The 22,653-nt window shown below is 34.0% G+C and overlaps 1 protein-coding gene across 3 annotated transcripts in view; it reads right to left on the bottom strand.

The window, feature by feature from the left end:
- Nucleotides 1-6,637: 6,637 nt before the first annotated feature.
- Nucleotides 6,638-22,653, bottom strand: part of LOC149085632 (glutamate receptor ionotropic, kainate 2-like) — a 185,678-nt gene continuing 169,662 nt past the window's right edge. Inside the window, exons 12-16 of one of the 3 annotated variants that reach the window (XM_089233791.1) lie at nt 18,443-18,641; nt 13,365-13,590; nt 11,088-11,353; nt 10,831-10,860; nt 7,253-7,340 (exon numbers count right to left, since the gene is read on the bottom strand). In XM_089233791.1, coding sequence (XP_089089917.1) covers nt 10,849-10,860; nt 11,088-11,353; nt 13,365-13,590; nt 18,443-18,641 — 703 coding nt within the window. In that variant the 3' untranslated portion in view covers nt 7,253-7,340; nt 10,831-10,848. Of the gene's footprint in view, nt 7,341-10,830; nt 10,861-11,087; nt 11,354-13,364; nt 13,591-18,442; nt 18,642-22,653 lie in introns of all 3 variants that reach the window. The other 2 variants (XM_089233790.1, XM_089233792.1) reach the window with 2 other exon arrangements.

The raw sequence follows: 22,653 nt of genomic DNA, 5'->3' as shown, positions 1-22,653 counted from the left end.
CACCAACCATAGACTCTAAGGCCATCTTAAGACATCATGGGCAGGCATCCCGGACAAGTGATGTTCAGGTGCCCCTATCTGGTGGAAATCTTCCGCCTACAGTTTACATACTTCCTCTTGAAAACCATAGTGCCGGGTGTCAAATAATCACGAGACCCTACGATACTCCTATGCATCCGAGCCCCTCCCCCCCCCCCGAGTAAGGTCCATGCATCAAAAAAAGTATCGAGAGTCCTCGCTTATCACTATACAAAATATTGAAAATTCCCATTTTCGAATACGAGGGGGGGGGGGACATCTTATTTTATGTAGTTTACTTGAATTCTTACAGGTAGCAGAACATTACAAGCCTGTAAATTTCTTAAACGCAAAAACGTCCAATTTAAAGAATAAAAAATAAAACACTCGATTGTTTATAAAATTCGAATTTTGGAATTCGAATTTCGTTTCTCTAATTATGAAATTATAGCGTGAAAAACAAGAAAATGATGACAATCTCAGAAACCCCGGGATGGAGCCCTGTCAGCCCTACCACCTTTGTGGGGGGTGATGCATCAGGTGCATAGGGGGGGGGGGCTCCACGATAGATCTGATTTGTGGCAATAAATATAATATACCATAGTGCATGTATATTAAGTGGTGGTGTGCGCTCAAATCCTCTTTCATTTTGCCCTGGGGCTATGATGCTGCTGAGACAGTAGTAGGAATACTACTTTTCAGATAAATACTCAAAAATTTGTTTGAGTTCCATAGAACAGCCTCATTATCATCAAGGGGTCCATGGAACAGCCTTATAAGTATCAATTATTCCCCGAGATTCTTTACGTTGGAAACCCTTGTTTTAGTGTAAACTGCTCCTTTTTTAATGTGGATGTTTGCTTTTTATTATTTTTTAAAATGTGTCCAGGATTTTTCGCCAACCCTGTACATTTGATATAAAAAACATGTTTTTTCATATACTATATAAATATCTTTCAGAACAAATTTATATTTTTATCCATCAGTTTTTAGAATTTTGCCTATGGCAATAGACCTGAGTTGTGCTCGGTTTGAAAAAGTTTTTAGAATCGCCGCTGTGGTGGTCGAGTGGTCATAGTGACGGACTCGCATCGCGGGGACCCGTGTTCGAGCCCCACCGTCGTCACAGTGGTGGTCGGCTGAAGTTGGTTTTCTGTAGTTCCCAAATTAGAGGCGCAAATGCGAGCTGATCTCCCCGTTAAAAAGTCTCGCTACAGAGAGCAGCAGGCCTACAAACAGTACAAATATTCAGTCACTACACATCACTCACTTCACTTCTGAGATATAGATGGCAGCACTGAAAAATCATACACAACACTAGATACGCGCTCAGACTGTTAGGTACACACACTTACAATTCCGACACAACTCGCTAGGTAGTAAATTGCCTATGACGATAGACCTGAATTGTGCTCGGTATGAAAAAAAAAAAAGTTTTTAGAATCAGGACTTTGAATGCATACATTACAATACTTTGATACATTACTATTTTTTTTTAAATCATTCCACTGTGAATATTAATTTTGAATTTTCATTGTAAATAAAAATATGTATCATAATGAAATTCGTTCATTTCCGATAACACTCTGTTTTTCCTCCGGGTGTATTTATCAAATTTCATTCGCTTGAAAAGAAACTATTTGACGTCTCGACGATAAATATACCCAGAAATGTGTCGATACACTTTTAGTGAAAACAGATGTTCGTTCATAGGTCACCGACATTTTGACAAATTTCTATTCTTTTGATTAATGACAACACCTTATCTCTCTGCTGGTCCGATATGAAGTAAATGTCGATATCGATTTCAAATATTGAGACTACTATCTGGATGGCAGCCAGTCTTATTTTTGAAATTTATAGCTCAAGATCTACTCCATTTATTTATTCAATGGGTTCCAATGGGATCCATTTATTCGATGGGTTCATGATGTCACAAAAGCATCTGCGTTGTAATCGCATTTCTTTTTTTACTCAAAATGCAGAAAAACATGGGAGCGTAGTTTGATTAATCGATTCTTGCTTTTTTGGTAGTTTCCTCAATAAGAAAAGGTTTTTTCATCCGAAAAAGTTCTATTTTTCAAAATTTTTCTTTTTTTTCATTGTAATCTACGTACGTTCATTATGTATCTCGAGTATCATACCATCTGTAACAGTAATCTTCCTCTTTTCTTTTGCTTTCTAATCCATCATTACATTTTTTTGGCATTAGTTCTTTCTTCCCATTCTTCGGGCGTGTATAGACTACTTCAACCCTATAAAACCGATTTTCTGCACAATTTTTATTTTTCAACATTCTATTCAAGAGTGCACGTACACATTTCAATATTCTTTCTCCTTCGTCGCAATATATGCTGGTTAATATTTTCAAAATTTCACTTAGTTCACATTGGGCTCATATATAACCTAAGGGGTGTCGCGGTAGCTGGAGCTCCAACAACTCGATTTTTAAAGTATTTTACTTCATTAAAAATGGAACGTGAAAAACTGCGTGTAAATCGCTCAAATTTTCTCTTAAAAATAAATGAAAATTCGTGAATATATTAAAAAATATTTGAACGTGCTTTTCTTTGATTGAATTTTTTGGAGCTTGTCCGTAAAATAAAAAAAAATACTTGCCCAAAATTTCTGGAATTCTCTAGGGATGGTTATACATGCGTTAGTAAAATGAATGCACAAATTGTAAGAAATTGCAAAAATAGCAAATTATTAATTCTAATATTTGCAAAATTACTTTCCATTAATCAAATGTGAAAAGATGGAGATTCATTTTATTAAAACACAATTTGTGTTAATTTATTTTATGCCATAAATGTTTTTCAACTGCTACTATTTTTTCTGTAATTTTTTAATTGGTGGACATCCTCAGCTTACATAGTAAAAAAAATCGGAAAAATGAAATGCGATGACTATTTCAATCAGCAATAACGGGAAAGCAAATATCGCAGCGAATATTGCAGTTAAAAACAACGGATTTTTCTTGTTGGGCTCAGAAGAGACAGAACAACAACTTCCTAATCGAAAGCTAGGGGACAGAGGGACTGTATAAAAATGTAGATTTTTCATTTTGTGACACTGTATTTTTCCCTCTGAAAACTGGTACAAAGAAATTTCTGAATACATTTTGAGCATTTTTAAATTGGACCTATACTTCTATAACGAATTATTTTTGATGAAATCAAAACCGAACTAGGACTTATACAGGGTACTCTGTATTTCCATGAAAAACGCGTTTATGCGAGATGTCCAAATATGCAGAAAATACAACAGTTTTATTGCTTTTACAATTCGAAGGTCATAATATTATTTTACAATTTCCAACGTGCCTTTATTTTTGAAGTACTCCGAACATATTCACTTTCCATGAACGTGACAATACATGAAAGAAATCTCATCGCTGCCTCTGTGACCATATAATGCACTTAAACCGCCCGAATTTACGTCAATTGTAATGTAAAATTACTATGGGGGAGGGGAGGGGAGGAGGATCATGCGTTTACACTCTAATTTACTAAATCTGTACACTTATGTTAACACTTAACTGTTTTGAAAGTGGATGTTTGACTTTCATAGAACTTCCCTCGTCGGTATTGTGTGTATCCTTTACTATTAGTTATATATTTTTTAAGCACAATCTTGAAACTCTTATGACTGCAGTGGCTCTTGGAGTTACTAGTGTCTCGTTTCGATAGTTACCTAAGTTAGGTGCAAAAAAAAAAAAAAAATTCTCTAAGAAATGCTAGGCAATTGCGAGCAAGTATTCAGCTTACGAGCTTGAAACGTGCTAGAAAAGGCCGGTAAATGCTCAAAGCATTTCTTTGAGCAAGTCGAAGCAGAGAGCGATTGTCGGGCCGTAATATGCACTAGATGTATTTAATACGATACTGTATATCAAGGTGTTCAACCTTTAGGAGATTCCGGGCCACTTTATTAACGTGAACACGTGTCGCGGGCCGCTTAAGTGATCTGAAACTATGTCACGGGTCACGTAAATAACCGGGAAATGTGCTGTGAACCATTCGAGCTATCTGGAACTGTGCTGCGGGTCACTTAGAAGATTTGTAAATGTACCGCTGTTTACTTTATTGCTCTTCAACTGTGCAGCAGTAATCTATAATAATGTGCGGCGGGTCACTTAAGTGATCTCGAAATGTACCGTTTAGTTCATTTTTTACAGAATTAGGCATTAGGTCGGGGGCCACATCATAAACCTCCGATGCCCACATTTGGCCATCGTTTAGCACGTATGCCGTATATCATTTTAAGTGAAATGTTTTCATTATGCGTATGATATGTTACAGGGTACTATTATAAGTGATTTTTATTCGTATAAATATTATAGGAATGCGGAACGTATCATAATTTCCATTAAATAAACCTATGGGAAGTATAAGTTGCATTCTGAAAAATGACTAAAGATAATACTGTGCTGTTTTTGTAGAATTTACCCGTCGTGCTGCTTCCACGCCACCGTATAAGGGTCATTCAAGTATTACGTCAGCAGATTTTCAACCAATTTTTACCCCCCCCCCCCCCGTCAGCAAAATTTCGTCAGCTCTGTACCCCCACCTCCTACGCATATTGGGTTCAGAAGCGTACTGGTGGGGGACACGAGCACACTATGCCCCCCCCCCCCAGACGATCAAAAATAAATTTTTTATGCAAAAAATATTTAAAACAATCAAAATGTCGGAAGAAAATACATTTATATGTTATTAAAATCAATTTCTATTAAATTCAATGCTATTATTCGAAGGCTAAGAACTCAAAAAATTTCTCTTCACGAAATTTATTGCGACCCATCCCCTGAGCCTTTTGTGCCCCCTCCAGGTCGATCCTGCGTACGCCGAACCCCCCTCTTTTTATAAGTAAGACAGGACCGAGGGTGCGGTCTGAGAGGTCTACTAGAGAAGGAGGTCTATAGAGGACTTATCAGTAGGAGGATGTTAGTTCAGGTGCCCACAAACTAGGGAAAGGTTTTTCTCGATTTTGGCATTCTCAGTAAAGATGTCATTAAGAATATTCCATATTTTTATAAAGGATGGTTAATGACGTAAGTATCATTCAAATCCCCCTTCCCCCCTTGAATGGTTCTAAGTTGCAATTAGTTTTGATTCACGAACTAAAATAATATAAAAATGTGAATGGGGTTATTGCTGTTGTAATAACAATATAACACATAACCTTGAGAATGTTTACCTTAAGAAATAAACCTTGTTTTCTTTGAAAATTTTATATTACCACTTGAATATCAGATATTTTCCATGAGTAACAATGTTAAAAAAATTCATTAAAACTCGTCGCAGTAAGAATACCAGAAGAAAATATTATTGGTTAGGCAGTGGCTTTGAATTAGCCGCTGAGCTGAAAATTAACTTTAAAAGCTATACAGGGTGCATGGCTAACAACTGGCACTGCAATTTACTGGCTAACCGTTGATGCTAGACGCATACTTTCAATTAGAAAAAGTATGCAAACAGCGTTTGGACCTCAGATACGTCATTCATATTGCAAAAGGTTGTATAGTTATTGAAACAAAAAAAACCTAACTTTTTATATGAACATCCTTTGCTCTAAAACCCAGTAAAAAAGTTTTTGCCCTTTCTCTTCTGAGGCCAACAAAGGAAATTCTACCTTTTCAAGTACAATATTCGCTTAGATATTTGAATTCAAAAAATTGAGAAAAAAATGGAAAAAACAGCACTAACTAACGGAAAATCATTTCTCCCCTTATTTATGCTTTTTCGCTATTTCACTCCATTTTTTTAATTCAAATATCTCAGCGGATTCTCGGCGCTTAGAAAAGTGGAATTTCTTTTGTTGGCCTCAAGAGAGAGAGGCAGGGCAACAACTTTCTTATTGGGTTTTTGAGCACAGGGTGTCTGTAAAAAAGTTATTTTTTTATTTTAATAACTATACAACCCCTCGCAATACGAATGATATATCGGAGGTCCTCACGTTATTTGGATACTTTTTTTAGTTCGAAGTATGCTTCTAGCAACAACGGTTTGCCAGTAAATTGTGGTGCTAGCTGTAAGCTATGCACCCTGTATAAGCCGTGGCTTCATTACAAAAATTATAGTAACTATCCATTATTAATTAGAAATACTTGCTTCATGGTACAAATATTTCGTGATAAAATAGCTTTCAGAAACGATTTAAACTCACAAATTCCGTTACTACTGCATTTTAAATATAAATAATGAAAAGAGAATGTGATTTTGAATGGGCGAGAATGGTTTTCACAGACATATTGACTTTCATTTCTATTAAAGCTTTCCATTTAAGGCTTTTAACGGTCTCTATAATATAGAGTTTCGGTATTTTGTATTGACGTCTCATCATGAACTGATTCGATTGGCAGCGATTGACATTTTGATATATTATACGTGAAAACATTCATAATAAATGTTAAATTCTTAAATTTTGTAATGCTTCTTCGCGTATTAAAAGGGCCTAACGTATAGCTAGCTGCGATGAGTTATGAAGATGAACAAATTGAAAAAAAAGTTGTCATGATTTCTAGAAATTGTATGAAAGACTTTATAATTATATTTGTACATCATATGATTTGTTTTTGTGTTCTAAGAAAATAGGTGAAAAAACTGAGAGCGATACAAAACAAGAAATTTGTGTATTTATTAACAAGCTTCATAACTAGCCTTGAATATATATAAAAAAATTTCTCAGGTGTCCTCTGCTTTTGAAATGATGAAACTGAAATATGTCGTAGCCAACAGCTTCATCCCATTCTTGAAAAGAAGCTGTTTAAGTCAATGTAGCAAAAGGATATGATTCTCAATGCGTTTTTGGTCCTCATGATTATATTTGTAAAAAAAAACCCGTCCCATATGGTTTTGCACACTATGCGTCCTCAACCGGTTAGACTACATTTTCATTTTGTAGCAGCTACTGAATCTCTATTGGCACTGTTTCCAACTTTCATGCCTATTATTCTCTTCAAAACGTTACTGGAAGCGTGTCTATTTCCAGTCCGTATTCAGCTCAATGTTTAAGATAAATGCATGACATGTGGTACCGACTGTAGATTTGTGTCCACAAGTCGGTGGCATGATAGTTTTTCACCTCTATACCAGCTTCCGACTAAAAAGAATTTTAGTCGTGATTCTTTTGTATCAAGAAATATAGTTTTGACTAGATCCGTTGAGTGTGTTGAAGCTGGCCGTCGTGTGAAGCACGAAGTCATTATCCGTACTGCTTCTGAGAGGATCACCATTCAGATAATTCGGAGGCGGTCGACTCGAACCTCTGCACAAACAAATGTCTTTGAGCTCGTACAGCATTTCTAACAGCACCATTCTCTGAAAACAAAAAAAAAACAAGCACGTGATTTGCACTATGTAGAATGTTTTGAAACAGTTTATAATGTATGTATCAATTACTTGATTCAAAGTTTAATTTATGATCAATGGATGGATGATTGATTTCATCGGCCAAAAATACCATACGGATGTTAAGTTGGAATATATAAAAATTACAAAGAATAGAATGTTAAATGTTAAATAATATATTAAAAATATATTTTTAAATTTAAATTTCTTTATTGCCTACCCCGTAAATATATTTTTTCTGTTGATGGATGCTTCATACTTACAAGGAAAATAATGAGAGAAACTCGTGCTTGATTCATTTGAAACTTTCAAAAACAAAAAAAAACCCCACATTTGAGTGGTTTATTTACTTCGTAGATAGATTTTTATCTCAATATGACATCTGTCAGAAATGTAGCTCACTTTTGAACAGGGGAAAATGTCTCGTTGCATGTTTGTACCACTTGCATATAACAGAAAACGTTTAAATATTTTTTTTTATTATCCAAGTGAACGTTCTTTAAAATCGGATATCTTTTACAAGAAACAGAACTTCGTTTCTTTCCCATTAACTGCTTTCACAGATTTGTAATAAAGCCTTGATCGCTAGTACCACAAATGAGAATATAATTATTTTATCGATACATATAATGAGTATTCAATAATTGGTATTTTTCACTTATGATTATTTCCAGAGCTATTTCATCCGCATCATAACGCAAAATCAAATGCAGTGTTTGAAGAAAATCTCGAAGAAATTACGAAAAAAAGAAAAATTAACGTTGTACGTGATAAATGCACATATTTATTTTTCTAATGTATTTTGCTTGTTTATCTCAGTCTGCTTTGTTTCACTGCATATAATGTACATGCAACGATGTCTCAATTTTCGTAAGTGATTCGTTTTCGAACTCATAATGCGTAAAAACAGAATATATATATTTTCCCTAACGAGCTTAAGGCGACCACCGATAGATGACACTATCGTTTCCAATCCAGCTCATTAATAGCAGTAAATTGCAATGTAGCGATATGGCTAGAAATGGTGTTTGGTGAAGTAGTAGGTGTCTATAGCATACTGCCAACACCATCTATAGCAGAAGGACTCCGTGCGAAGCTCGCGACGTCACTGAAGAAGCCCATCTCACTTATAGCCGTTGGATGTAGCAAGCCGACCGCATGTACTATCTTTACCCTTTTTTTTTGTATATTCAATGGCTATAGGTGAGATGACCTTCTCCAGTGACGTCACGAGCTTCGCGCGAAGGTATTCTGTTACAGATGGTGTTGATACTGCACACCGTGACAGTATATATATTTGGAAACTTTTTTATAACTACATTCCTATTTTTTTCTTTGCATTAATTATAGATACATAATCTAGTATAATAATGATATCTGGATATGTAGTCTAGTAATCTAATTACATAGATGCGTAATTTAGTTCAGTGTTATATAATCTTTCTAAAAACTAGATTATTTATATTCCATTCAAAAAAATTCAAATACAAGCTTTCGGGAAAAATTATTTTTTATTTCAGAAAAAGGTAATAAATGAATCAAATTTCAAGATTTTTAAATTCAAAAAATTAAGTATGATATTCGGTTAATGTCTGTTATTCTTAGTCATATGGATAGAATGAATAAACGAAAAAAAAAAAAAACTGACATTCACTGCGCAGAAAAAAAATGAGAAAACTATCAGGGAAGTGGTTAAACCGAATTTCACTCTACCGCCAAAGCGATCCATAACGCGAAAATCGAACGTAGTGAACACATGTGAACTAGGGATACCAGGATAGCTTTGATATTCATACAATTTTATTTTGAAAAGTGATCAACCGTATTTGAAGTATTTCACAAATTTAAGAGTGATTGTTTTAATTATTAACTTTTTTTTTAAATATTTAAAGTAGTTTTTTCAGTTAATTGAATTACAATGCAGACATCAAAGAAATTATTTTTCTGAAAAAAAAATAAATTGTCTGATTTTGTTTAACAGATGGAGCGATGATTTAATTGAAGCGATGATCTTTGAAAACGGTACAGACCGACTGAATAAAATATATTTTTTATGAAAATAATGTTATTAACTACTATTCCACCCTTGCAGTCGGATGGTTAATGTATGAGCTCGAATCTCGATGACTTATGTAGAAAAATGGCCAACCGAAATCAACTCTAAATTACGGGTCGCGGTCAAATTTGTCTTTGTGTGCGTAAAATGACTATGCCGATGTCCGAAATTCACATCTCAATCCTTTTTATCGGCATTATGAAAATATTTCTTGCTATTTCAAAGCATATTGTGATAGAAAGTTAATTTTTAATCTCTATAAATTTCATTTTCCAGCAGTGGCAAGCAAAAAATATTCAATACTTAACAAATTTTTTTTTCAAAATTAAAAGGTGGGGAATAAAAATGCAATTAACGTGTGTTTGTTTCTTTCAGTGTATTTTTCCCGTGCATTTTTTTCAAGTGTAATTAATTTTATTAGTTGTTTGCGAAGTTAAGCCCGGACTTCAATTATTTCAATAAAGTTAAGCTTTTAAAAAAATCGAGCAAACAACGGTTTTTTTTTCTTTATGCTGACAAGTAGCAAACTATGTAGCTAAAAAAGACATGAAAAACACAGGTGTTCACCAGTTAATGTTTTTACAACAAACTCATATTATGTAAAATGATCATACGTCCTACATTACTATATGCAGCTCCTGCCTGGATGTGTGCTAGAAATCCTAATATCATTGCTCTTGAACGTTTCCAAAACGTAACACTCCGAAGTTTTACTGTATATAGGATATAAGCATGTACGCAGAGACACCAACATTGAAACAACCATGTATTATGTCGAAAAGCTCTCCTCAAACTGCTACGATTCTCTTTTCAACTCTTACTATGAATATCTTCGTAAAATATTCAATTATAATAGCACGGCTACTTTTAGACTTACAAAGCCTAAAAATTTTCTTGAGACGTCCAAACCCAATGTTCCGAGTCTTTGACGCGTACTTGTATCATATATGGCTAATTCTCTTCATTCTGGTAATGCCAAAATTGATACATTGCATATGCCATTTTAAATACTTCATGAATACACAGATTATATTCCTTATTTATCTCAAGTAAAATAGTATTCATCATTATTTACATATCTTCATTATCATATTCATATAGCATTAATCACATCACTATTAACATGTTGGATCTTCAGCATCTTATATCGTAAGGTGACTTTATTACCATTTAACAGCCACATTTCTAAATTTTTCGTCATCTTAGAGATTTCGTGAGATGACTTAAATTATCATCATCTCTATTCTCTTCAATGCACTACTGCATGTACGTGGCAGAGTGATGATGGGGGGGGGGGGTTATGAGCCGTTAAAGTCTCATCTGTGACACCCCGATATATGAGCGAAGGTAAAAAAAAAGTAAATAATTTTTTCATTGAGTGCGTTTTAGTTGTTAGAATCTTACCTTCGTTTTTGCTGTTCACTACGATACCGTCTATGTAAGCGTGAAAAGAAAAACAAATACTCATAATAAACACATACACATAATAAACCATCTGCATTTTTACACCTTATAGAATGCGCCAATGTCAAAAATCATGGCCAAATATCGAAAAGTCCTTCTAGTTAACTTCACTGCTTGATATGGCCTAATTTATCCATACTTTAAATTTTTAACTCGTAATTTTCTGTTGTGTTATGGGGAAAAAATTGTATAATTACCCTTTCGTCTCGAGGTATCTTTTTCGTTTTCCATATGAATTCTAAAACAGCGATGACGGCAGACATGCCTAAGCCAGCTAGTAAAACTACAAAAACACCTCCGACGTTAGGCATTCCTAATTCACTTGCTGTGCTGGGTTTTTTGTCTTCGTCTTCACACAAACCTCCTCCTTTTTCTTTCCACCATTTCTCTTTTAAGACATGGAGGAAACCTTCTTCTTGAAGTTTTAAAATTTCACTGGAAATAATACTACGATATGGTGACCCTAGTGTGGAGAAAGTAACGCTATATTATTGTTTTTTTTTCATTTTGTATGGGTCTTTAGCAAAATCACTAAAACGAAAGCAATACGAACGTGTAATAGTATAGTAAAAGTCCTTTATAACGACAGTTCAAACTCAGAAGAAAAATTGTCATTATAACGGACTTCTCGTTATAAACGAATTTCATTTTTTTGCACTATAGAGACATATAAATGTGGGGAAAAAACAAACTACAGTAGATCCCACTTATAACGTTTTCCCGTTTTAGTACGACTTATTCATCGATGTTTCCCGTTTAAGAGTTTTCTCACTCACAACATTTTTTCATGACTGTTTTTTGATGAATGTTATAAGCGGGATCGACTGTAGTTATAAATTTACTTTTTATTTTATTTGGAACTACTTTTCCTGAAATATGTATCTAGAGTTAACTGCTTATGCATACACAATGTTGATTGTGTAATAAACTTTTACATTTTGTGGAATGCAGCAGTTTCTACAACTGGAACATTCATTGCGCTATAAAAATGTCCAATAACATTGGATGTAGATTTGGAAAATGATTAAGAACTGTTTATCCTGTGTCCAGTTTTGGAAGATTCCAAGAAAGGAGAAAAGAGAGTGGATATTTCAGGGAATTAAGAGAGCGATGCCAAAACCTAGATTGTGCCCCACCTGCCTAACCACCAAACCTACAGCTGAAATATGTTTCGCCATTTCCTATATAGATGAAAAGAAGATAAGATACAGCATGTGGTCTGCTCGTCTATGTGGAGGTACTGGCACGCTCTGTTTATAAAAACTCATGGATAGGTAAAGAAGACTAAAAAAAATGTCCTCTTTTTTGAGTCTATTTTATGTAAAATTCTTAAGAAAGGGAAAGAAAAAGATTCTTTTCGAGAATTTCCATTGTCGTTATAGCGAATGTGTTCTGCTTTTCATTCATAAATAACTCGCTTTAAACGAATATTTTTTGTATGTTTAACATTAGCTCTTTGGCAATCACTTACGAATTACTCATAATAGCCAGATTCTCGTTATAAGTCGTACTCGTTATAACAGACTGTAACTTGTGACGGATAGGTAAGATAGTCTACACTAGTAGATTCTGTAAGAAATGTACAGTTTCTTTCCTATACTCGTTCAACTGCTTGAGAATTTGTGTTTTAATACACTAGAACAAATACTCAAGGAGTTGATTGAGTGAAGAAATGAAATTATTCATTCCTTGTGATTTGGCAAATTGTAAAAACAATTGAGTTAATAAATTATTCTTGTTCATCAAAAGCACTTAAAAATATGGGGAAGCGTTTTAAAGTATGAAAAATATACCAGATGAAAACGTGAGTCCGTTTCAACTCAAATCAGTCGTAAACCATTGGCTTTAGAAACCTGCTTTTAATTAGAAAAAGTAACCAGATATTGTGCTAATTTTACGTATGTCATTTATTTCACAAGTGGCCGTATATGTTCCGTGACACAACATTTAATTTTTATACGGCTCCCTTTCTTCTTATTTCCAATTAGAAAATTGTTGCCATATCTTTTGTGAGTCCAACAAAAAAAACCCTTTTTATAACTGCGATATTAGTTGAAATACTTGAATTCAAAATAGCTGGAAATGAGGGAAAGAACAGAATTTGAATAGCATAGTACAAGCTTGTCATCTACTACATGGTGTTCTTTCCCTCACTTTCAGCAATTTTTTAATTCAAATATCTCAATTGATATTGCACTTAGACACATGTTTTTTTTGGGCCCAGGAGGAACACGACAACAACTTCCTAATCGAAAGTGGAAGAACGAGGGCACATAAAAATTTAATTTTGTGTCTCGGTATATATATAGGATCCCTAGTAAAAGAAATGATATCTGAAATGGGCACGTTATTTAGATTTTTTTTTTCTAATTAAATGTATGTTTCTATAACCAACGGTTTACGAGTTATTTGAGTTGAAACGGACTGAAATTTTCACCCTGAAAATATAAAAAATTGTCAAAATCAGAACTTGCCTGGTGGCGTAGCTATACCGTACCCCTTGGAATCTAACAGACCACCGATTTGTGTTAGTTCACAGTCTCTTTCCGTATGATAGTCTATGCTGGTAGATTCCATAAGGAATGCATAATTTCCTTTTTTTACTCGTTCAACTCCTTGAGCATTTGTTCTCGTGAAAACATTTGGTTGTGTTGTCTGCATTACTGTCCACATCCGTTTATATGGCTGTAATTTGGATGTCTGTAGTGAAAAAAAATTTAATGACAAATAAAATCATACTAGTTCTGTAATAACTGAAGGACGTCAGAAAATGTCATGACAGAAATTCATTAATAAATGGACGGCCAGCTCTTATTATATACCATAATTCAGCATTCATAATTAATATTAACCATAATTCAGCACCAGAAGCGCGGTACATATTACGGTAATAACAAATTGAATCAATTCTGATAATACTCGAGAAATGAATGTTCGAAGTGTAGTGATATAAACATGGTTAAACAATTAGCTGCTACTTCTTATAAAGTTGAACATAAGAATCACATTTGGCAGATGTGAAATATGTTCAACGTATTAATAGATATAGGAAGATCAGACCACAAAAATCAATGGGGGGGGGGGTGGGCGTACATATGAGAATAACACCTTACGAATATTCAATTCAAATTTGCTGAGCCCTGATTGAATCTTGCTGGTTGCTGAGCAAGATTCTTGTCCAAGCTATCACTTGGAAATTGTAATACATGATGGTGATTTTCTGTTTCTATTGGTTGACTCATAGTCTAGTTGAAAAACAAGCAATCTATTACATGTAGGGCGTGGAATCTCATGACTGAAACTGAAATAGCGTCCGAGTATGCCTTGACAGTAGCCAGTTATTCGGCTTCAATCAACCCTCACATAAAAGTTCGTCAATCACAGAGAAAAAAATATTTTCAGACAAACTGATACCAGGGAGAAATTCAAAAGTTAGCCTATATACCCAATTTTTTTTTATCTTTAACATCTGTGCATTTTTTTGGCATCTTTTCAACAATGATTTCCGTCCTCATTGCTTTATGACGTTTACACTATTTATTTCACGACATTCTCTCCCTTAGCAAGGACATCTAATTCAACCGAAGACATACAGACATGAGACAAATATAAAAAAAAGGAACATGACCAGTAGTAGGTAAAATCTCCAGACATGTGAGGGCACAACATATATATTATTAATATCGTGATATTCCACAACGAACTCGTGTTAGGAAATTCCTTCAGTAAAGCGAGGAAATATACTGTACTGTCTGCAATACTAACGTATACCAGTAAAAACGTATTTGGTGATAAGTGGTAGCAAAGAGAGAGATTCCGTACGTATAAAAAGTCCAGCGCCGCTTATGTCCGAGTTATTTCGGTTTCGTAATAAACGGTTTTTCAAGGCGGAAAAGATAAAAAAATTGAAATTTTCTGGAAATTATATTTAAATTACATTTTGCATAAGAACAAATTTCTTGATTAGGTGTTAGCAACCTACATGAATTGATTGATTTGTTAGACTTGGTTTTCTGTCACCTTATTGAGATTTAAAAAAGATCTTCGTTGCGTGTGTAAAATGCATTTCTTAAAAAAAAATACCCAAAGAGAAAAAAAAAGAATATACTTAAAATTATATTTTTAAACCGGTTCTATGGATATTGTATTCGGTTTAAAAGATTATATCCTTATTCGGTAAGTAGTTAATATCAATTCCGAGGATTGATTGACTTCCCTTTCTTGCGCTTATTGCATGCAGTGTGAATCTTTTGTGTGACGGGGTTCTCTTTCTTTATGCTGTTACAGAATTTGAACAAGAATTAAAAGATGTAATACAGGCACTTTAATGAAGACAAATTAATTTACGTTTCTCTTTGAAATGGTAGTCATCTTAATATTAACTAGATAGAGTGAGCACTAAAAGCTCGACATAACACATAAATACGGCACAAACAGCGTATAATTAACGTTTACTATAATTTGCGTTGCATAAAACTATCACATTTCAAGGAACTGTGAAACATATCAATTGAGCACTGTTTCTAGTTAGAACTACATCGGGTGAAAGGGTGCTCATATCTAAATGTAGTATTTTTGTATAACGCAAATCGTAAAAAAAAATTATTAATTATGCACTCTGCGTCGCATTTTGTGCATTATATCGAGTTTTTAGTGGTGGTGCAGTGCCATCTGTGAGTGAAATTTTGAACTTATCATTATTTTAAAAAAACATTTCATGTGACGATTCGTGTTTTCGTGTAAACCGCACTTTATGTCAATTGGGAGTTTTTTTTCCTTCATTTTTTAAATGTATCGTGGACTTCGCCCACCCTGTAATATATAATATCTGTACTATATACCCACGCTGTACGTTGGCTTCGTAAGGGGTAGGAGGTGCTTGGACAACATTACGTTCTCTTAGAAGAGGTGGTAGCACAAGTGAGAGAGAGTTTGAAAGACTAATTTAGAGACACAAATTTAGTGAAAAACGCAACCATGAGTAGAATGAATATCGTCATAAAAATGACGTACATGACAATTATAGATATCCCTCGCTATACGTAATTTCACTATAATGCCATTTTGAAAAGTTGATTTTAGAAATTGGGAGACCAGCAAAATTTGGTCTGTAGTTTGATTTTAGTCCGAGAAAACTGGCTTGAAAATTAGAGATGTGGCATAACTAAAATGACAAAATCCGTTGAATTTGTTGATGTATATGAGACATTTATATGGAAGAAACGCTCAAATCCATCTCTCCAAACCACGCTAATGAGCATCTTGTGGTAGCGCCCACATTGACAATGCTACTAGAACTTTAATCGAAGAAAACAATCCTAATGAATCTCGAATTGTGATATTTGCGAGGGATATTCAGAATTCTCTAACTTTGCTCCTAAAGTTTTTATTAAGCGACAGACACGAAGAATGCTGCTTGTCAGCTGAATCTCCACTGCTTTCGTTAAAAAAGTTATCACTCCAACTCATACCAGGCGCTTCAGGAAAGAAAACATCCACATTCACTACCGATCAGAAGTAGTGAAGACAGAAGTAAAAAGTATTAATTAAATTTATTCATATACTTTTTTTTTATTTGCTATATTAATCAAATTTATTAATATAGCAAAAAATGCTGTATGATGCCTATCCCTATCTCACCCATGTAAAATTTTACTCACTTTACGCGATTTCGTCTAAATAATTTTGTGGAGTCAATTAATCGCTTATAGCGTGGGACGCCTGTATTATAATCAGTGTGATGTTTTTCTCTCAATTAAAGACGATAATATCAAGAATTGATTGTATTCATTTAATCTTCAGAAGAAATTTAGTGAAAAAAATCAGAATTTTTCAAAACGTTATAAATTGAATTTGAGACGAATCTCTAGTCTCTTGTTTATGAAATGACAATGAAGATGAAGATAACAAAAAGTATACATTTGTCTTCAAAACAAAATAAATGATGAATTGTACTGCGGATATTTATAATTCTGATCAATCTGAGACTAAACTTCAGCATTATTAATGAAGAATTCCTCGTGATTAAATATTTAATTATCCTCAGCAAAGTTGCTGATTGCAATTAAGTTGAAAGCAAAGTTTAATAAATAAATATATATACTTGTCATCCCGTTGAACGTCATACGTTAAAGACAGACTTACTGTGGTAACGTATAATTAATGACTGTACTTTGGTTAGATAATTAAAGTTGATTTAATTGGCACCACACCAGCGTTATGTAAAATTTAGATGGCGGCAAAATTTCAGATTTCCTGCGGGAGCCCCAAAACGGGATCATAAGTCACAATAGAACGTGTCTCGAAGAGATCGTGGAAAATCTTGTTAAGTAAACATATTTTCATGATTACTTATAAAGATCTATTGTTATATATTCACTTGTAAATGATGTAATTTCCTCATTTGTTTACTCGGTCATCCCATCGGAAATTTTTCTATGTTCTTCTTTCAAACTCCAAGGTTTTTTTTTTTTTTTTTTTCAATTTTCATTTCCCTCTGAAGAGCTGATATTTGCTCATTTTAATTCTTTGGCTCAAATCTCATTTCCTTTTTTCCTAGTAATTTACTCGTTCATTTCCCCATTTTTTTCTTTCTTATGTTTGTTGTTTGCCTGACTTCGTCATTATGCAAGACTGCTGAGTTATATATATCTCTTTTTTACTTATATAAATTGGTTGCGCATATTAATTTTGGATCCTCTTTTTTAATCCATTCAAGTTTTCCAAGCACAATTAAACACGTTTCTTTGTATGAATTTTTCCTCGTTCAAATGACTTTTCATTAATTCCACCAAGTAAACATTATTTCTTTTACTTGTATTTTTAATCCCAGTTTTTTTTCAACATTACTCATCTTTGGTAATACCAATATTGTTCCAAAGACTGAAAATTGTTATTTTTTTTTGAATTTAAAAAAACTTTAAACCCTTTTTTCAAGTTTGTATAAATGAAAAAATCTATTTGCAGAGCCTTTTTTCAAGTTTTTTTTTTACTCTAGGAAATAAGTTTTTCTTCAAAAAATGATTTCATTAATATAATTAAAACATTTTTTCCCGTTGTCTTAAAAAATTACCGCAAAATTTGAATAATATGAATGCACTTTTGTATTGCTTATTATAACGTATGTAACCATAAACTCGGCCAGTATTTAATATAAATCATGAACGCATAGAATTTTAACGTAATCAATTTTCTAATGAGAGGCTAAAATGAGATTTCATTATACATCCTACAGCGGAAAATGAGCCTCATTTGAATGATCGTGCCAAAACTTTTATTCTCTGACATAGTTGTTTTTAAAAGTAAGAAAATTAAAAAATCGTATGGGTAAACTTCCCATTGGAAAACATCAAATGAAAGATTGCTTTCATGCACTTCGATGCGTTTGAATGAAATTATCCAGCTATCTACAGCTCTAACTACCCATCATAAGGCTATGAGACGATCCTAAATTTTCAGAATTTTCTGATGAGCAGTAAAGTAGTACAGAACTCACAAACTTTCATAATAGCAACTCTATATGTTGAATTAATGGTAGAAAAATTGAACTTACTTCAAAAAAAGCTCTTGTTGATCCAGACTCCAAACATCCATATTGGATTTCATTCTGTTTTGCAAGATCATCTGCACTTTCTATAGGACTTTTCATTCTTTCAGCAGTCAGAAAAGCAGCCAGGTTAGCAGTATAAGATGATATCATAATCAACGTGAAGAACCACCAAAGTGCTGCTACGGTTCTCGTGGAAATCGCTCTGCTCCAAGAGATCTGTGATTAACGTTTCACTAGTCGCAAAACTACGCCATACATTATATGAACAGAACAACCATAAAAATTACGGAATAAATATGATTACACATGTTCGTTTCCTTTAACAAGTATCAATAAATCGAATTCAAATTTTATTCATTGATTTTAATCTCAAGTTTATACATCCCTTAGCTCACATATTTACAGAAATTTTTTTTGATATTTCAACTTTCATCTGAAAACTTCTCGATCGCGTCGAAAGATTTATCAGAACTAAAGCAAAACGTTTACATGAATATAAATATTTTAATTATAATATTTATCCATTTAGCGGCATTGACGAGATACCTTGCCGCTTAAAAGCCTCTTATTTACTTATTTTAGTATTGACATGCGCATGTAGTTTTTAAAGTTTATTTCTCCATGTAACACTTTTTCCTATACCTCTTAGCTTGTACCTGCTGAAAATCGAAAGAAAGCCTACTTCATTAAAAAACCATAGCGCACTTTGAAGGGTGTTTAGTAATTTCTACCATGCCACGGAAAGAGTAAACTTTTCTATGCAAAAAACCTTTTACTTGTAATATGTCATCAGATGTTACTAATAAACATATAAGTACGCAAGCGAAGATTTTCCAATTTCTCACATTTTAATCCTACCGGTTCAAAAATTCAATTAGTCTATTTTGTTTATGAAACTTTTTTTCTAGAGATTCAAATGGGGGTTTGAGGGAAAAAGTTTTCCTCATTTCAAAAAATATATGTATATTGCTTAGAAAAAGTTTTTCGTGATAACGTCTGATGTCTTCTGCACAACTTGTAAGTACGAAAATTTGAGAATGTTTAAAGGGGATTCCCTATATAAATTTTAGACCTTAAATAATATATAAATGAAACATACAGCGTTTCTCCAATTTATTTCACTTGTGAAATCTGTGAGATATTCAAAATAGAAACGAAAAAAATCAATCTATTAGGATATACTTTTGCACTAGCCGTGTCAAATGCGATTCAAAATATCCTGTAATACGCTTCGAGGCGTCCACCGTGTTTTTGGCTTCATTACTTCTGGTTACACGTTTGAACTACCGAAGCAGAAATAACGCCATTCTTCGAATTCCAGATACCTCTAATGTCAGGTTCATTGATTTTTACAGAAGATTTAACATGAGTTACAGAGTTACTAAAATCAGCAAGCACAGCATTTAGTTTTCGTTTTACTTAAGAACTATTCTTTTCATTCGCTGAAGCAGTATAAAAATGATTTAGATGATTTCTTTTCTTTTTTTAGAAGATGATCATTCAAAATATAATTTTAAACATCAAATTGAAGCTAAGAGTTCCTCAACAGACGTCTAAGCAAGCTTATTCTTATTCTATAACTTTTATTAAATATCGTCTACACATTTACTGCGACATCTCTGCACACCGCGACAATGTAGTGCTAAATTGAAGGTACCTCACAGAAAATCGGGCGTTCACTTTCAAAACGATAGGACAGGTGTTTGTTTCCAACTTAAAGCTTCACGCAGAACCCCTGATAGTTTTATAAGGCTGTTCCGTAACACCCTTAATAATAATGAGGCTGTTCCGAGGAATCTTTAGTGATAAATTAGGCTGTTCAATGGAACTGAAACGAATTTTGGATATTTATCAAAAAAAGTGTTTTCCTACTGCTGTCTCAAAGACATCGTAGCTCCAGGGTAAAATTATAGAGGACTTAGACACCTCCTCTTAATTTGCATATTTATTGTCATAAATCATCGTGCCCGATTTTATTACAGAATCTCCTATGCAATTGAGGTCCCCATGTCGTGCCTGGGTGGGACTCCTGTGTTCAGATGGCCCAGGGTGTCCCGTAAACTAGGCCTGCACGTAAATTATGCAATTCAAGAATCCTCACTTCTAGTGGCTAAAAAATTTCCAAAAAAAACATAATTTCGCATCATGAATGGAAAATGACATGAACGATGGGAAAAAAATTTCGTGTTACTGTTTCTAAGTTTAGTCAGCCTATAAGTGAATACAGGCTATTCAAAAGGGGGGGGGGCAATTTTCCACCTATACTAGTAATAATTTTTTTTGGGGAACGGGGGCGGGTTGTCGCCACCTCCTCCCTCCCCTGTATCCATGGGGGGTCGGACTTCCTTTAAATGACATTTTTATCTCTTTAAAATTCAAAACAAAGAGCAGCTTTGCATGTATTAGTGACAAGAAAGCTTTCTTTTTCAAAAGCTTTTCGGGTTCCACGATTTGAAGGCTTCCTTGACGTCTGATCATGCGGAACCCCAAAAAAAGATGTTACGGAAGATTTTGTGGAACATAACAGTTGGAAACATGCACAGAGATACGGGGGAGCATGTCCCCGTGCTCAAAGGTGTCCCTCAGCGTCAAAGGTGGAGGTGACTCACCTAATGTATATGTGCATATATGAATTGACATTATCGTCATCATGCCACCCCCCACCCCTAGACTTTCGAATCTATCTCCGCCTATGGTGGAAAACCCATGCAATAGGATACATGAAACAAGAGGAAGCTTTGAAAGCCGCGACAATGTTGTGTTCAACACATAACTAATGTTGGCTAACTTTCAAGCAGTCCGAACGAAACAATCGGGAAAAAACTAGGGTGTTTAAGTTTTTTATATTGTAACTAAATTTCATCTTATTATTCGCATACGAATATTAAACACCCAATAATTTCCAAGACACGAAATTCCCATTAGTAGTCGTATGGCGCCATCTGCCGATTTTCGCCTCTATTACAAAAGTCACGAAATTTACTCGATATATTATTTTCGAGTATAATAAACAAACAAAAAATAAAATAATTAGGATGTCTAAAACTCTCAATGCCCACAACGTATGTGGCAAGAACAATAATATAATTCACGTGTGTACAATAGCTGCATGAAAAAAATAAAACTCATGAAAAATGTGAAATAACGAGTTACCCCGTTGAAAACCTTTAATATAATAAAAGTACAAAATTTTTATTCAAAAAACTTATATTTTTCACTAAGCGTATCAATACTCTACTAAAATTTTCAAGGAATGATGTCATCACGTTTGATACAGTGCACAACAAAAGTTTAGACATTTATGAAATTCACTCATAAATTTAAAATAAATGAAATATTGAATAATAAAAGATTATAAAATGATTATTTCTCTCTCTAAAAATATTACTCGAACATTCAAATATCAAAAACAATGTTTGATATTTAAACAAAAACAAACAAACAACAAAACTTATTTTTCACAAAAAATAAGCTTTTGCAAATAGGGGTGTAATTCATGTTTGCAAAACTTGAGACACAATAAAGAATTTTCGTGATTAGTCGTAGAAACACATGCCGATTCGCCAAAAATGTTGCACACTGCAAAAAGGTTATAAACCGCTGTTTGGCACTTATATCCTCCACACGATAGCACCAGTTATTTGAGATGCCTCGATATACAGCGAGAATTGTGAAAAAGTAAATATAATGTGGATTTGAAATCGGAAGGAAGAGTAGACTTTTGAAAATCGAAGTTCTCTCGCAACGTTCTAAAATGGCTATCTACCGAGTATTATCTGGAAGTGGTACATATATAGTACCCAACACCCATCAGGAAGGTCACGTGTTCCAGATAAAAGGCAGTATAAATCAAAGACAAGCATTTTTATGCAAAGGATGACTACGCGGCAATTTAAAAGTTCGTCTGGGCTCTCAGTGTAAATTGATACGATTGGTTCACGTATACGCGAAACATTAACGGTGGTATTTCGAAAAATTATGAAAAAACCAACTTTTGCGCTCAGGTTTCAACTTGATCACAAAACGCAAAGATTACAGTGGACTCGCAAGTGTGTGCTATGTGGAAAAAATGGTATTCAGTTAGTTTTAGTTATGAGAAGAAGTGGAACTTGAATGGGCAAGATAAATGAGGGTAATGTTTGCACGGTTTTCTCAAGAAACCACGAATTAATTGTAGTCATAGACAAAATGGTGGTTCACTGATGGTTTCGGCT

The sequence above is a fragment of the Pholcus phalangioides genome, unplaced genomic scaffold, assembly GCF_987345545.1.
Source record: "Pholcus phalangioides strain wild (caught in Gottingen) unplaced genomic scaffold, Ppha-v1.0 ptg000007l_1, whole genome shotgun sequence".
NCBI classification, from domain to species: Eukaryota; Metazoa; Arthropoda; class Arachnida; order Araneae; family Pholcidae; genus Pholcus; species Pholcus phalangioides.
The sequence above is the reverse complement of the archived record's forward strand: the minus strand, read 5'-3'. Positions and strand labels throughout refer to the sequence as shown.